The sequence below is a fragment of the Mirounga leonina genome, unplaced genomic scaffold (genome assembly GCF_011800145.1).
Source record: "Mirounga leonina isolate KUSES-001 unplaced genomic scaffold, KU_Mleo_1.0 Mir_92, whole genome shotgun sequence".
Lineage (NCBI taxonomy): Eukaryota > Metazoa > Chordata > Mammalia > Carnivora > Phocidae > Mirounga > Mirounga leonina.
Window position 1 is genome coordinate 12490539 of NW_023270852.1, and position 16220 is coordinate 12506758.

Consider the following 16220-nt stretch of genomic DNA (forward strand, 5'->3'; position numbering starts at 1 on the left):
AAGAAAGGCAAGGATTTTTATTCTAAGTTTACAACTGATGGTTAGAAATAAAGTGATTTGTTCAAAGGCAACAATAGCGGTACCAAGAGACATTCTCAGTTCAAATCCAAAGTTAGATTTTTTTTTTTTTTTTGTGGAAAGGCCCTGAGCAAACTACTTTCTCTGGATCTAAATTTCTTCATCTATAAGTAAAGGGGAGGGAGACTATGTTCCTGGTTTTCAATTTTGTTTTAGCAATAAAATCCATCCTCTTAACTGAGATCTTATACTAATGTGTGTGTGTATTTTCTTTTCTTTTTTTTTTTTTTAAAGATTTTATTTATTTATTTGAGAGAGAGAGAATGAGAGACAGAGAGCACGAGAGGGCAGAGGGCAGAGGGAGAAGCAGACCCCCTGCTGAGCAGGGAGCCCGATGCGGGACTCCATCCCGGGACTCCAGGATCATGACCTGAGCAGAAGGCAGTCGCTCAACCAACTGAGCCACCCAGGCGCCCTGTGTGTGTATTTTCAACAAATAAAAACAGAGCTCTGGTTAAAAAACAAGTTGGGGGCCTAGAGACATATATGACCCCCTGCCTTCAATTTCCAGAAGTGGGTGCCCACAGAGTACCGTTTGAAAACCTCATTATTAGGTGATCAGTAATGATCTCTATAGGGCTCAGTATATGAAGAAAACCATTTAGGCTGACTATGTAGGTAAGAAGGATATGTGTAATTTTTATTTCACTTAGGAGTTGATATAGTAGTTCCTAGCTCTCTTAAGGGTCTTCCCAAATGAGTGGGGAGGTCTTTGACTGTCATAATGACCAGGAAGCATCACTGTCATTAGGGTCTGGAGTCCATGGATGCTAAATATCCCATCAGGCAAATGACCCTGCTATAAATGCAGACTTATCCCACCCAAAATGCCAAGGTACTCTTTGAGAAAGACTAGGGTAACAGAAGGGGAGGAGTGGGAAGAAAGGATAAATGGATAGAAATGACAGGAGAGGAAGTTCCTAAGAATCACCACACCGGATCAATCCTGGGCCCAGGGCCCGGCATCTAGACCTAATTGGGATAATTGGGATTTCCTGAAAAGTGAACTTTTAGGGAGGAGGCTGAGTCACTTTATTTTTTTTAAAGATTTTATTTATTTATTTATTTATTTATTTATTTATTTATTTATTTATGAGGGAAGAGAGAGAGAGCAAAAGAGAAAGAGAGAGCATGCACGCACAAGCAGGGGGAGTAGCAGGCAGAGGGAGAAGCAGGCTCCCTGGTGAGTAGGGAGCCTGATACGGGACTCGATCCCAGGACCCTGGGATTGTGACCTGAGCTGATGGCAGATGCTTAACCGACTGAGCCACCCAGGCGTCCCTGAGATCACCTTTGATGGTGGAGGTGATATTCTCACACGTCAGGGATGACCTTGAGTGTCCTGGTCTGCCCTCAATGACAGAGTAACTAAATTGCCCTTCTAGGGACCCTGGTACAGACTTTGGGCCTATGGTTTTGATAGTTCCCTTCAAACTAAGGATGGAATCCTGAGGTTGTTTTCTTCTTTACCTTTAATTCCTGGAAATACTACTTTTATGCATCCTGCATTGCTCTGGGAATAACCTGAGGGCAAGAGCTGTGTGTCCTCCTTTGACTTTGGATCCCCAAAGGGATATGTCTCTTCTATTAAACTGGGAGTTTCCTGAAAGTGCAGCCAAGTCTCCTATTTTTGTCACTCCTCTCAGTCACCAAGAAAAAAAATCATGCCTGCTAATTAACGTACCTGAGAGGAAAATGATACCACGTGGCTAATCTTTACAGGAGCCATGGTGGGCCCAGCAGTTGTCCCAAGTACAAGGCAAAAATACTTTCTCCCAGGATTTCTTCTGTCACCACTTTTGGCACTACCTATGTTTTGGTCTCGTCAGTTCCAGAAGAGAAAGAACCCTCATGTTACTCCTGAAGAAGAAAACAAAAGAAAAACAAACTAGCCATGGCTGGTTCTCTGGTAATTTTGGCAGCAGTCAGACTGTTTCTGGTGCCCATGATGGGCTTGTGGGGGCAGTGGGCAGGGAACAGATCTGGACCAGGGGGTGAGTCCAATAAATGTGAAATGACTGGAATGCAACCACAGGGCAACAGAGCGGCAAGTACAAAATATGTTAGCATGGTAATGTTTTGTTTATATGTAGGTAAGCTCCCAAGGGCATGAATTATGCCTTCAATCATTCACCTTTATACCCTTAGAACCTAGCACATAGCAAAGATGCAACGAATGTTCAACTATATATACAGGTCTATCAATTTTTGTCTTCCCTTTAAAATCAATCTTCTTAAACTTGTTTTTCATTGTTACTCCCCTATTAGGAATCTTCAATGGTTTGATGTATTCAAATCCCTTTTTACATGGTAGGTACTTGATAAATATTAATGCAGCTTGGCCCCTCAAAGCATCTACAATGTAGAGCTCTACATTTTCTGCTTCATCTGCTCCTATTCCTTTCATCAGAGGATGTGTTTTACCTCTCACTGTTTTATTTTATATTAAAGTTCATTATGGATATTTGTACTTTGTCTTTTGCCAAACTTTTTATGGAACACTTTAAAACATGTTAGTATAATGGACTCTTCTTACCCATCCATCACCTAGCTTCAACAATTCCTTGGCTAGAGGTGTTTTAAAGTTGTCTGAATGCCTTTAGGTAGGATCTCTCTCCAAATATTTATACCCTGCCCTTTTTTACCCATGTTCGTTACCCATCTGGCCCCTGAGAATGAGTCCATGACCCCTGAAAAATTCTTGGCCATAATGTTTGGTCTTCTTGCCTCTTTCCCCGCTCCCTCAACCCCCAATTCCCCCCTCCCCCCATCTCCAAGCCTTTCTTCATGCCATCACCTCTGGTTGGAATGCTCTTTCCCTTTTGCACTTGTCAAATCGAATGCATCTTTGATGCTCAAACTATCACTTCCACCTCAACCAGCTCAAGTGATAGCTCCATCCTCTTGATTCTGTGTTACAATTATCTGGGTATATGTCTATGTTCCTTGACCAACTGTAGGCTCTTGGAAGACAGGCTTCATGTCTAATTCAATTCTGTATCCTCAATGTAAGAGGGAGAAACAGATTAGCAAATGTCTGCTGAATGAATGACCATAAAAATTGAGCTCCAATGGGCTAGCAGTCACAGAGTGCTCATAGTGGGGCAGACTGCTATGACAGTGGTAACAGTTAGTAAAGGTCATCCAAAGGTCAAGCACTCCTCACAGGTCACATTCAATATGGTGCCATGGCTTCGAGGAGAGAAGAATGCAAGATGAATCCTGAGTCACCTCTCCAGGCCTTCAGATTAATTAGAGTTGATTATTCCCACAATAGGAACTCACTGAACTTTAGCAATTTTTCCTACTCTCTGCATACAGAGATACATTGGATTTATAAAAATAAATGATATGGTCTCCGTTTTGGAGAAACTCCCAGTATCCCATTTGTGATCTGATGTGAAAACTCCACCATTTCTCATCACTAACATACAGATGACTGACTTGGCCAGTCCCAAACTATACTCTAGGCTTGGAGACCCTGAAGCTGTCAATCTTGGATATTTTATTTAGTTAATATTTTGGGGGTGTCTAGTAGGTACCAGGCCCCGTACTGGTACTGGATACACAACGATGAATAAGATATATACAATCATTTTCATGAAGATCATAGTCTATCAAATTGCTTGCAGTTCTCCAAGATTAAGTTTCCAACCTCCTTGCGCTTGTATATACTGTCGTTCTTTTTTTTGCCAATGGCATGTTTACTCTGTGTGTCTCCCCAATAAGTAGTGAGCACTTTGAGGATGTGAATTTTTGTTATGCTCATCATCTCCCACTTTTGGCACTACCTATGGGAGGTGCTGAAACACAGCAGGCATAAAGAGCCATTGAAAAGAGTAGTTTATTAAGTCAGTATAATTCCAATCAGATTTCTGCAGAAGTTTCTGGCAAACATGACAAACTCATCAACCAATAAAGGGCCACAAATTGCTATAACAATTCTAAAAAGACAGATCAAACAGATTCCAGAAACAGACTCAAATAAATGGGAATTTACCGTCTTTTGATTGTAAGATAGAACAGAAGCATGAGTCTGTCAAAAAAAGATGAAGGAATACGTGGTGTTCAAAAAATTGGCCCACTTGTGAAGAAAAATAAAAGTAGATCCCTATCTCATAACATATTTAAAAAATTATACTCAAATGGATCAAAGATGGAAACATGAAAAATACTTTAAGGTAACAAAAACAAAGTTAAAATAAAAATGACTGACTGGAAGAAGGTATCTGCAACACATAAAAACTTGGATAGTATTCAGAATATATATTTTTAAGTATTACAAATCAGTAAAAAAAAGCCAAACAGTCCAATAGAAAACTGGAAATAAGATAGAAATACAATTCACATAAGACCCGAATGACCAAAAATCCTCATACTTCCTGGTAATAAGGAAATTGCGTATACTTTTCCTCTAAGACCAGAAAAAATTAAAAAATTAAAAAGTCTACAATGTAAAGGATTGGCCCTCTCATAAACACTTCCAGCCCATCTTAATTCTGACTAGCTACATTTCAAGAATAGCCACATATGTGTGGCTTGTAGTTAACTTATTTGAACAGTCCAGCTCTAGAGGGACTTATATGTGTACAGACACATACAGTATTTCTAATAGCAAAAAACATAAAATTCTAATGTCCATTAGTTGAAGAATGGATAAATGGAATAGTAAAATACTATATATATTATATAATGGAACACTACCTAAGAGTTAAAAGAAATGGATTAGATGTAAATATACATAAACATGGACAGTCCTCAAAAAATATAGTGAAAAAGTTACAGAATGATATAGAAAGTAGCACTTATTTTCATCAAAAAACAAAATGAAATAATACAATTACATTGTGACTACCCAGAATTTTTCTCAATGGACTGGGAGAATACCCAGTTAATTGTGGTAATAGTTGTGTCTGGGAAAGATTTAAGAGTAATGGGTCTGAGAGAAGAAGACACAAATAAGTTCAACCTTTATCCGTATTACTTTATCTTTTTAAAAAATGAGGACACAAATAGATCATGATGTCAACAGTCAATGTGGGGTGGTTGGGTTATAAGGTATTTATAATATTCTCTGCATTCTTTTGCATAATAAAAATAATTCCCATTTTAAGTAAATAAGATGCCTGTAGATGGTGTAAATATTACCCTGTAACTTCCTGTTGGTCCTAAAATAAAGTTGACATGTACTCTATTGTGAGTCCACTGGTCATCCTAGCACTATTCACCCCACAGATCCAGCTGGGACGCCCAGGGGGTAAGTGCGCAGGGGCCATAGGTTTGTAAGGTGTTGGGTCCGGATATACAGGTAACGAGGGATTGGAAATGAGTTAGGAAGCTTTAAGTTGGGGTGCGGCACAGAGAATAAGGTGTATGGGTGGGGGTAAAGATAGGAGCTGAGGACGCACGATGTCGGGTAGGAGAGAGTACCGAGATTGTAAAGCAACCCTAAGGCGTGAGAGCGCAAGAAGCAGTTTGGGGGCCGCGGAGGTCCCGCAAGGCTCTTCTCTCAGCTTCAGGAGGCTAAGCGGCGCAGCCACTTCCCCCGCGCCCCGGAACGCTCTGTTCTGTGCATTCCTTGACCGCCACCCATTCTCGGCAGCTCCCCTCCCCATCAACAACCCCCCAAAGCCCCTCACCCGGGACAACGGACCTCGAAGAGCCACCGCTGCCTCAGCTCGTGGACCACAAACCCATTCTCCCGCCAATTCTGCCCTCTGACCTCCGCCTTCTGACCCGGAGCACGATTCTACGCTTCCCCAAGTCCGGGAATTTGTTCTGTGGCCTCAAGAAGCCACTGTTTCTGAAAGATGACTCCCATCGAGGCAAGAAGACATGTGCTATAATCAGCAAAATACATTCGTGTGTATCTATGTATGTTTTATGTCTATTTTTAAATGTATATTTTATGCAAATTTACACTCACTACAAATCTGTCCAGAGCGCGGAACTTAAACTTCCGGGTCAGAGTCAATGCATTCTGGGGAATGTAGTCCTCAGCCTCCACGCTTCACTCCTTGCAGCTCAGAGTGAGGGAGCGTCGCGAAAGTTGACGGTTTAGAGACTCTTCTCTTTGGCTGTCCAAAGGGGAAAATTGGTGAAATATTTTCACTAAAAATAATACAAGTCTACTTTCTCATTCTCCAAGAACCCTCCTCCACCGAAGCTTGGAAGTGCATGGAAACCGGCCCTCCCTGACCTTTAAGGAGTAGCAGGTAGATGGTCTCTTAGTCTCTCTCGGAGCTCCGCCTGTCTTGATGCCCCGCCCCCCTGCTGGAGCTCGAGCCGCCGATTGGTTAGGAGCACTTGAGCGGCGGAAGCAGCTGGCTCGCGCGGGGACGGGGGAGGGGGAGAGTTGTGAAGATGGCGGCAGTGGTGGAGGTGGAGGTTGGAGGAGGTGCCGGCGGGGAACGGGAGCTAGATGAGGTAAGAAGAGTTCAGAGTAAAGGAGGGGAGAGGCTCAGCCTGAAACTGAAGGGAGGGGAGGAGAGGTATCAGAAGTAGGGTCCTTGGGGAGGCGGGACCCTGAGGGAAGGAGCGAACTGGGGGGCGGGTGCGCGGAGAGGGAAATCAGAGGTACCCTGGACTCGGGGACTCGGAGGTGGACATGGGGGTAGAAGACTTGCAGTAACCTCAAGGGTGGAGATGGAAGATAGGGAGAGAAGCCAGAGAGGATGGGGGCGTTAAGATCTGAGATTATTAGCTGGGGGTCCTAGGGTAGGACTGAAGGGCTGAGAGGTAGCTTGAGTTGGAGGGGCGTGGACTTCTGTAAGGAAAGGCCGGGCTTTCGCTGTGGGAGAGGGGAGGCTAGGTTTGGGGTGGGGGTTGGGGACGCGGACCGGGGAAGAGTGCTAATCTACTACTATTATAGCGTTATTTTTATGTAAGAACTATTTTATTTATACTTACACTCTAGGACTTTGTACATAATGTGTACTCAGTAAAATTTTGGGCACTGAGTGGATGAATGAATGATTATATACCGGAATTCATCCGTTCACTCATTTAACAAATATTACATATCATCTTTGTGCTGAGTCCTGGGCTAAGTGCTAGGGACATAGGGGCCCTCCCACTGAAGAGCCCACAGCCTAGTGGTGGGAGACACACAAGGAAGACTAGTCACTGCATCAGAGGTATAATGATGGCACTGAAAAGAGGGGACCAATTTAGTTTGGGCTAGGGAAGGGTTCCCAAAGGAACTGAGTCTTATGGGGTAAATGATTCTCTATTTCTGGCTCCTTCTAAACGTATGAGTTCTTTGAGAGTGAGTTCCTTGAGGATGTATGTCCCCTTTACCTGTTTAATAGGCATTTAACAAGGGATGTATTCAATTACCAGTGGTCCTTGAATCACTAGGAGGAAAGAGACATTGAGTTTGAAAGGAATGAAGGGACAGCTCTGAGAAGTAAAGAGAGGGTGAGAAAGGAAAGGGAGATGATTCTGGAGGCCAAAGGTACATTCAGAACAAGGGGTGCTTGTGGCCTTGCACAGGACAGCATATAGACCATATAGAGGAAGGGGATTGATTGTCAGGAATGGAACCAAGGGTATCTCTGAGTGATCAGAATCTTAGAGGCCCTGGCTGTGTTTTTTGTGGATGAGTGGGGAAGACCGGGGAGAGGCTCAGAGAAAAGGGAGTAGAAGTGGACTTGAGAAGTCAAGACTGTTGCTTGGTGGTGGGATGACTTGGTGGATTTGGTTTACCTGATTGGGATCATTAAGGTGGCAGGAGACTGAGTAACCGACAGGTGGTTAGAGCAGGGGGAGATTTTTAAAGAAGCATTTTAGACCCATACCTTCCAACCACTAGAGGTGTTTGGATACCACTCGGTTGGTGACATGGGGTGATTGTGGAAATGACCTCCAAGGCCCCTTCCAGCTTTAAGTTTCTATGATTACAGTTGGCTGTGGTTCAGTGAGATATATTTGAAAGCGCCCTGGAAAAAGTAAATTTAGTATTGAAGTTATTACATATGGTTTGTTAGTCATGAGCTCTCCTTTGAGGGAGGCTAATTTCAGTTACATGTATCAGGGTTCATTGAGATAAAGAGCAAAAGTATTAGCAGAGAAGAAAACTTAAAGTTTTGATTGTAAGACGTTTTTGATTTTTGCTTCTTAGCTTTTCTTTCCTTATGTTTTAAGAACTTAAGAGCTTCTAGTTGTATAATATACTTATTATGAGTATATTATAGACTTAGAGTGTCATGCCTAGAGGTCAGCTTTATATGTAACCCACTAGCATCTGTCCCAGAAGCTTCTGTTACTTGTTTTATTTACTGAGAAAGAATATAATCTGTGGCCTGGAAATTCTATATGGACTGGTTGTATCTTTTGTGTGTTTAAGGAAATAACTCTGAGAAGTAGGAACAGCCAGTTATCCCTTCAAGCTCCCTTCCCCTAAACAAACAAACAAAAACCCGGAGGTCTGGTCTGGCAGACCTTAGTTTATGTAATACTAAAGTCTACCCAGCTGTTTCTTAGCAGCCTTAACTACTGAACAAAAAGGTGAAATCCATCCTTATAATTTGTAATTATGGAGTTCTACTGTGTGTTATGCACTGGCAATTCAAAGGTAAGACAGGATCTTTACCAACTTGGAGTGTAGGGAAGAGACATGCAAATAGCTCTCTAGTGCTAGATAATTGTTATAATGGAAGTGTGTAAAAAATTCAATGGGGCAAGCAGTTGAGTCTGCTAGGGGGAGTCAGTAAAATCTTTGTGTTAGAGATGGGTTTTGAGCTGAAAAAATAAAGGTTCGGTTTACAAAGAAGTAGTGACTTGCATGTGGTGTCACAGTTGTCTCCCTGTGGCCCTTTCTGTTTGGTAGAGAGACTACTGTGGGGACCAGATAATGATAATGGATAGCCTAACTAAGCCGCAGTTGTGCTCTGTGCCACTTCTTTGGGACGATTGTACATGCTGTGGTTTTGTTCTTCAGGATATTGTACCTGTGTTTTCCAATATCAGATGCCATTAGTATGATGAGTTGTCTGGAATAGCAGCCAGCAGTTCATTCATTTCTTTCCTCTTTTGTCTTTTCATTATTTGTTTCTCTAGTAATTGAGGTAATTTAGGCTTTGCTAAGTGTTTCTCTGGTGTTGCAGAGGTGTATGGAAAAGAGGGTTTAGGAAATGAGCTACTGGTGGAAAAAGTTACTGTTTATTGAGTCCTTACCATAAACCAGCCTCTGTTTAAAGTCCTTTACTTACATTATCTGTGAGTTAGGTGGTATTAATTGCATTTTATACATGAGGAGACTGAGGCTAAAGAGATTGGTGTAACTTTCCTAGGATTCCACAGTTGGTGAGCTGGGAGGTGCAGATTTGAACCCAGGTCTGCCTGTGCTATCCTGAGCTTAGCCCGTGCTGTACAGAGCACCTTGGTTCCATTTCTCCATTCTTTATGCTCTGGGGATAGGTAATTTAAAACTGTATGGTCTTATGATATCATGTGAAAGTTGATACAGTACATTTCATAAGTGACTGAGATTCCAAAGAGTATTATTTTGAGTCTCCGATTTGTGACAGTAGTTTCATTAGTTTTCCCTATTTATGATCAAGAAAGTTGAGGTTCAGAGTATTATGAGAATGCCAAGGATCTTGCAACTACTAAGTGGTATCATAAGATTTAAACCCATTTTTTTTTTCCAGATTCCAAAGTATTTGTTTCCCCTCAGTTTGAAGACCTAAACTGCAGACTTATCTAAACAAGTCAACTACCCCTTTCTTTATATACAGAAGTTTCATCTCCAAAACACGAAGTAGCATTTCATTCCCGAGAGGTGTAAAAGTAAGGATTAACCAAAGGAATATTGGTTTTTCTATACGGGTCCTTTAATTTACTGATAATTTGATTCTGCTGGACCCCTCCCCTTCTCCCCCACCATGGGAAGAGTGATTAGTTTAATGGTATTTAGGGAGATGAGAGATGGGTCTATCCAGCTCAGGCTAGGTATTAAACAGGCTGTGATAACTGGTTAAACTCAGTTCTTGTTCTCAACTTGCCAAACCACGTGGTGCTGGAGGATGTTAGTAGGATAAAGCATGGTTACGAGATAGGTGGCCCAGAAGCAGACTTACTCCTGGAGCCAGTGAGTTCCTCCTGGAAGGTGAGGCTGGCCAACCTCAGAGAGGAATTGGAGGCATCATTTTGGCACAGAGAGCTGGCTTGGGAGCTAGGGTAGAAAAAGCATGTCAACATCCAATCAGGGCCAGCCAGCCTGCCTGGCCAGTGCCTGTGAATTCTGGATGCGTCTACCCCCAGTGCTTGTTCATCTGCCAGAATGATGTGATATCATGCAGATCAGTGAGTAGTTTCCGGCTCAAGTTCAAAGCAAGTATCCCAGTCTACAACTAACTTGAAGTATTTGTTGTCTCAAGTGTGTAATTTACCTCATCTGGGCCCTGTTTTATTGTTAAAAGACGAGATTGAACTAGATTGGTGGTTTTTAAACCTTTATTTAGCCACAATACCTTTTATTCAAGCAAAATCTCGCGTTGAAGCCTTGGGGTCCTTGAGGGGACTCAGAACCCCTCGGGTGTCTCAAGACACACTTTGATAATCAGGGAGTTCTTTCTTACTGCCCGCTGATTGGGTGACCCTACTCTTTGTTCCTTCAGCCCCCGCACCCTCCATACTTCTCCTAGCCCAGGCCTACCAAGGATTATTTTGTCTGTCTTCCCCACTAGACTCTTAGCTAAATGAGAGAGTCCAGATCTGTCTTGCTTATTGTTGTAGTTCCTTCCCTCAGCATGCTGCCTTGCATACAACAGGTTCCTACTAAGTGTTTGACAATTATTATTTTTGAGTAATAGTAATACTAGCTACCAGTTAGTGAATGTTTGTGATATGCCAGCTCCTCTGCTTAGTAGTACATAGTTTTTTTTAATTGAATGTTTACAACATCCCCATGAGAATTGAACTATTGGACTAAGTCATGTTTAAAACTCTTTCTGGTTCTAACATACTGTGCACCATGTTTCTGGTTACTGCCAGGTCTTTGTTGGTGATGTCCTGTCTGCCTAGAATGCCTATCCTTTCCCTCTGTGTGTTTCTAAATATACCTGTACTTAAGGTTTTAGCCCAAGGCTGTCTTGACTTCTAGAACTATTCTGATCTACACTGATGTCTTCTTTCCCTGCCTTTGATGGTTTTCTCTGTGTTCATTTATAATTCATCAACCTTTTCTGAAGCACCTTCTTTGTGCCAGGCACTGTGCTATGCTTGAGGATACCAGGAGGGAGAAGGTGTGATAATTGCCTTCATGGAGTTTATGGACTAGCACGACAAGAGAAGGACTGATAAATAAGTACAAAAACATGTCACAGGTGCTGTGCTAGGCAGTAGATGTGGTGGGTACATCGAGGAGAAAGTTGCAGTTCATGTCCTATCTCCTCTTCCCCGCTAGACTGGTAAACCCCTAACAGAGAGGCTGTGGAAATCCCTTGCTTCCTCAAAGTAGTAATCACTGCTTTGCTTTGTTTTGTTTTTGTTTTTCTTCCTGTGGGTCTCTCCCTATAGACGTTTGATAAATGTTCCTTGTTTCCAGGGGTTTTCTTTTCTAGAGATTTTTGGCCAAAGCCACGGTCTTATTGAGCGATTGAGGTTTGAATATCTGGCCATTTTTCTTTGGATTATTTTTAAGGCATGTAAAATGAGTAATAGCATAGTGTAGTGGGGAAAAAAACAGAATAGTAAACAATACACTTAGGTTCTAGACTAGGAGTAGCAGATTTGTTTTATCTCGGAGACAGCCAAATGATAATAGATGCTTAGAAGGCTGTGTTGAGGAGGATTCTGAGACCAGGGCTCAGCAGGTGAGTGCTGAAGGTGAAATAAGATAGAGTACTTAGTCTGTTCCAGGTCCTGTGCCAAGTGTTTTATATGCATTATCTAATTTAATACGAAAACCTTATAGTAGGTACTATTGTGGTTATCCCCATTCTAAAGATGTGGAAACTGAGGTATAGAGAATTTAAGTGACTTGCCCAGTGTTATACAGCCGGGTAAGTGACAGAGCTGGGGTTCAAATCCAAGACGACGCCAGCACCTTTGCTCTTAACCACTCTGGGCAGTGTGAGTACTGTGTACTTCTAATATTGTCCTACACTGGACATGTCTGTGTATGTATGTGACTTCATTTACAGAGGTAATTTGACTGGGGTTGTGCATTTGTCTGTCTCCCATGAGATTAGGTTCTCCTTGAAAGCCCTAACCATCCTTATATTCCTGGTGCCTGGCAGAGTATGATTCAATAAATGCACGAAGATGTGAATTCATGAAAGGTTTCAGCCTCTCTGTACCTCACTTCTCCATCTGTGAAATGAATGATAGGTTTGGACTTAGATGATGTTTTAGAGATCTTTTGCAGCTTTGCAAGTCCTGGATCCCAGTATTTTACCCTGTCTGTGTTTCCTACAGTTCCTGTCAGGTACTCAGGTACTATTTCTATCAGGTAAATACTAGTGAATGATTTAATGAATGAATGTATAATTATTGTTAATAATCTTTGCTAATAATATTAAGTTGAGAGAAGAAGAAAATGGTGATAGGGAAGTTGTAGATGAAAAGGCCTACATATAACCTTTGACTTTTTAATGCAGTGTCTCATACTTTGGCAGATACCCTGTCTGAAGACAGTGTTTCCCATTTGGTTTCCCATAACACCTCCTATCCCCAGCTCACTCTTGCTTTTTGCAAGTCATGTTTTTTTTTTTTTTTTAAAGATTTTATTTATTCATTTGAGAGACAATGAGATAGAGAGAGCATGAGAGGGGGGAAGGTCAGAGGGAGAAGCAGACTCCCTGCCGAGCAGGGAGCCCGATGCGGGACTCGATCCAGGGACTCCAGGATCATGACCTGAGCCGAAGGCAGTCGCCCAACCAACTGAGCCACCCAGGCGCCCTGCAAGTCATGTTTTGATTAAGCTTGTATCTTAATAACTCATCTGCTTCCAGAAGGAATTTAAGGTATCATCTGGTCAATAAAGGGGGATAGGAGAAAGAGGAGGAAAAGATGAAGAGGAATGTCCTAACTCCTTGAATGCAGGGACTGTCTTTCTTTGTACATTCCTCAGAGGTTATGCAGTGCTTGGCACATAGCAGACATCAATATATTTATTGCATAAATGAGAGGGGCGCCTGGGTGGCTCAGTCAGTTAAGCATCTGACTCTTGATCTCAGCTCAGGTCTTGATCTCAGGGTTATGAGTTCAAGCCCCATGTTGGGCTCCATGCTGGGCCTAGAGCCTGCTTAAAAAAAAAAAAAAAAAAAAAGAGATACAAATGAGAATGCTCATAGGTGTGGGTACTGTTCAGGATGAGGGAAGTATTGACTCAATAGCAAAGGTTAACTGACATGCTTAACTGTCTGTTCTTGAAGTAACACAATAGCACCTGATAACATTTGCTTTTAAACTGCTTACGAAGCATTTCCATTTGTAATTAATGGCATATTGCTCCTTACCAGTGAGTCATAGGCACAGAATCAGAGGACTTACTCTCTGCCCCATAGTACCCTATGTAGATTTCTGCCAGCACTTACCATGTTATATTGTTCGTCTCCTCGATTAGGCAGTGAACTCCTGGAGGGGACAACCATATCATTTTTCATCTCTGTGTTCCTAGCACCTCATCTCTCACAGTGGCGAGCATAGAGTAGATATTCAAATGTTTATTGCACTTGAATCTTAAATCTAGTCCATCACCCATGTCGAACGTCCCCAGCAAGTGATCATTCCCAGTCTTTATTTATTTATTTATTTATTTATTTTAAAGATTTTATTTATTTATTTGAGAGAGAGAGAATGAGAGAGAGAGAACACATGAGAGGGGATAGGGTCAGAGGACGAAGCAGACTCCCTGCTGAGCAGGGAGCCCGATGCGGGACTCGATCCAGGGACTCCAGGATCATGACCTGAGCTGAAGGCAGTCGCTTAACCAACTGAGCCACCTAGGCGCCCCCCAGTCTATATTTAAATCCCTCTAATGGTAGGGAGCTTTTTTTCTGTGGTCAGCTTATTCCCTCTTTGAATACTTCTGTTGCAGTATTCTTCAGATTCGGCTAGAATTCTTATTTCTGTAGCGTCAGCTTTTTAGTAGTCGTTCCTTTTCCTAGATCTTGCTTCTTTGCCTCTTTGAACCATGGAAGCACATGCAAGCACAGGCACTGCCACAGGATGCCTCTGGGGTGTGTAGGCTCAATCCACATGGGGCTGTTTGTCCTGAAAGCCTACGCCCTGAAAGCCAACCCAAGATAATCCATCTGGTGTCCTGCCTTATCTCCACTTTATTTCTTTGTGTTTTCCCTTCTTGAGGTTATCTTTTTGCTCCTCAGAGGAAAATCTGTAGGTAAACATAAACTCATTAGTTCTCTCTAAAGTGTAGCTTTCCTAAGGGAATGCTGAGGTATGGCCATGGGGCTTTTGGCCCTGGACAACTAGGGAGAAACAGTGGGGAAGGAGGAAGCAGGGAACGAGGCAGAGAGCATAAGCATAAGCCTGCCAAGGTTTGTGTTCCCTCTATTCTCCTTCCCCTTTCCCAGTAGGGTGTTCTCAATAACTTAATATGTCTGTTACTTAAGAGGACTCCAGTGACATTCTATTCTGCATTGCCCATGGGATTGAGCCTAACCTCTTCTTGAGTCTGTCAATTAGCACCCTGCAAAACAGTCTTTTCTTCTGTTCTAACGATAACAATAGCTAACTTTTTTAGTACATACTGTGTACCAGGCACTATAGTAAGCATTTTACATGGCATTAGCTCTTTTAATTCTATTATAATGCTATTAATATGTTCATTTTCTAGATGAGAAAAATGGAGACACAGCTAAGTAATTTTAATTTATGCAAGATTGCCTAGATTGTAAGTGGAGGTAGGATTTGAACTTGGCTATAGGACTCCATGATCTCTATTGCTGGTGTACTCTATTACATGGACTCACTATTTTCAAAGTTCACCACATCTTTATTGAGCATTTAATTATGCCAGATACTCTATTTGGTCTTGGGAATTCATAAATGGATAATGAGACTAACTCTGCTCCAAAAGAATTCATGGTCTAGTGGGGGAGAAACCCATCAAGTGATAATGACAATATAGTATAATGAGTAGAGTTATATACAAGGTACCACAGGTACATGGATGGAGTGTGTTAATGTGTATTTGGGAGAGTTAGGGAAGACTTAAGAGAGGATATGGCATTGGGCTGATCATATTGAAGGAGGGGTGAAAGTTTACCATATGAATAGGAGGCCAGTTTATACCGAGGTAAGTGAAATCACATATTTGAAAGAATGGAGGCATGGAATCTCTAATCCTTAAGCATACTGTTCTTCACTACTAAGACATTTGTTGATAACTGCTTCATGCAAAGTGCTGTGTTAGGCACTTGGGTTGAGAGAAAAGATGCTAGATCATGTTTCTGGCTTTCAAGGAGCTTACAGTTCTGTTAGAAAATAGGACATGTAGTCCATCCAGTTGGAAAGATAGTGGCTATAATTATAAAATAATAGGTCCTAGGGGTGCCTGGGTGGCTCAGTCATTAGGCATCTGCCTTTGGTTCAGGTCATGGTCCTGGGGTCCTGGGGTCCTGGGATCGAATCCCACATTGGGCTCCCTGCTCAGCGGGAAGCCAGCTTCTCCCTCTCCCACTCCCCCTGCTTGTGTTCCCTCTCTCGTTGTGTCTCTCTCTGTCAAATAAATAAAATCTTAAAAAAAAAATTAGGAGGTACCAATTACCTTATCAGTAGAAAAAACAAAGTACTATTGGGGAAGTAAATCCCTTCTCATTGATATGTTAGGGAAAACTTCATGGAGAGGGAGCCTTCTGAGCTGGACCTTAATGGATGATTTAAATGTCACTCGAGAGAGAACTTCAGGAATAAAGGCCTCTAAGTAAATGTGAAAAAGAAGGATGTATTTGGAGATCATCAAGTAGGTGAGGACTAAGTGCTAGATCTAGAAAAATAGATTGGGGCCAACATAAGGTTGATTTTGAATGCCAGGCTGAGGAGTTAAGATAGGCCTATTCATTCCTTCGGTCATCAATTATATATGCTTATATATGCCAAATACTATGCAGAGGAAACAAAGATGAAGACCTGGCTCCTACTCTCAGGGGGGTGATAGTCATGTAGGGGAA

The 16220-nt window shown here is 42.1% G+C and overlaps 2 protein-coding genes across 4 annotated transcripts in view; one reads left to right on the top strand and one right to left on the bottom strand.

Moving 5' to 3' along the window:
* The window catches only part of LOC118004075 (short transient receptor potential channel 2), a 39971-nt gene extending 33977 nt beyond the window's left edge, over window positions 1-5994 (bottom strand). Inside the window, 2 exon segments of the mRNA XM_034995221.1 lie at window positions 1763-1938; window positions 5732-5994. Coding sequence (XP_034851112.1) covers window positions 1763-1807 — 45 coding nt within the window. The 5' untranslated portion in view covers window positions 1808-1938; window positions 5732-5994.
* A 414-nt stretch (window positions 5995-6408) lies between these two features.
* Window positions 6409-16220, top strand: part of RNF121 (ring finger protein 121) — an 82269-nt gene continuing 72457 nt past the window's right edge. For 2 of the 3 annotated variants that reach the window (XM_034994995.1, XM_034994994.1), the window contains exon 1: window positions 6409-6504. In XM_034994995.1, coding sequence (XP_034850886.1) covers window positions 6442-6504 — 63 coding nt within the window. In that variant the 5' untranslated portion in view covers window positions 6409-6441. The remainder of the gene's footprint in view (window positions 6505-16220) is intronic. The other variant, XM_034994996.1, reaches the window with a different exon arrangement.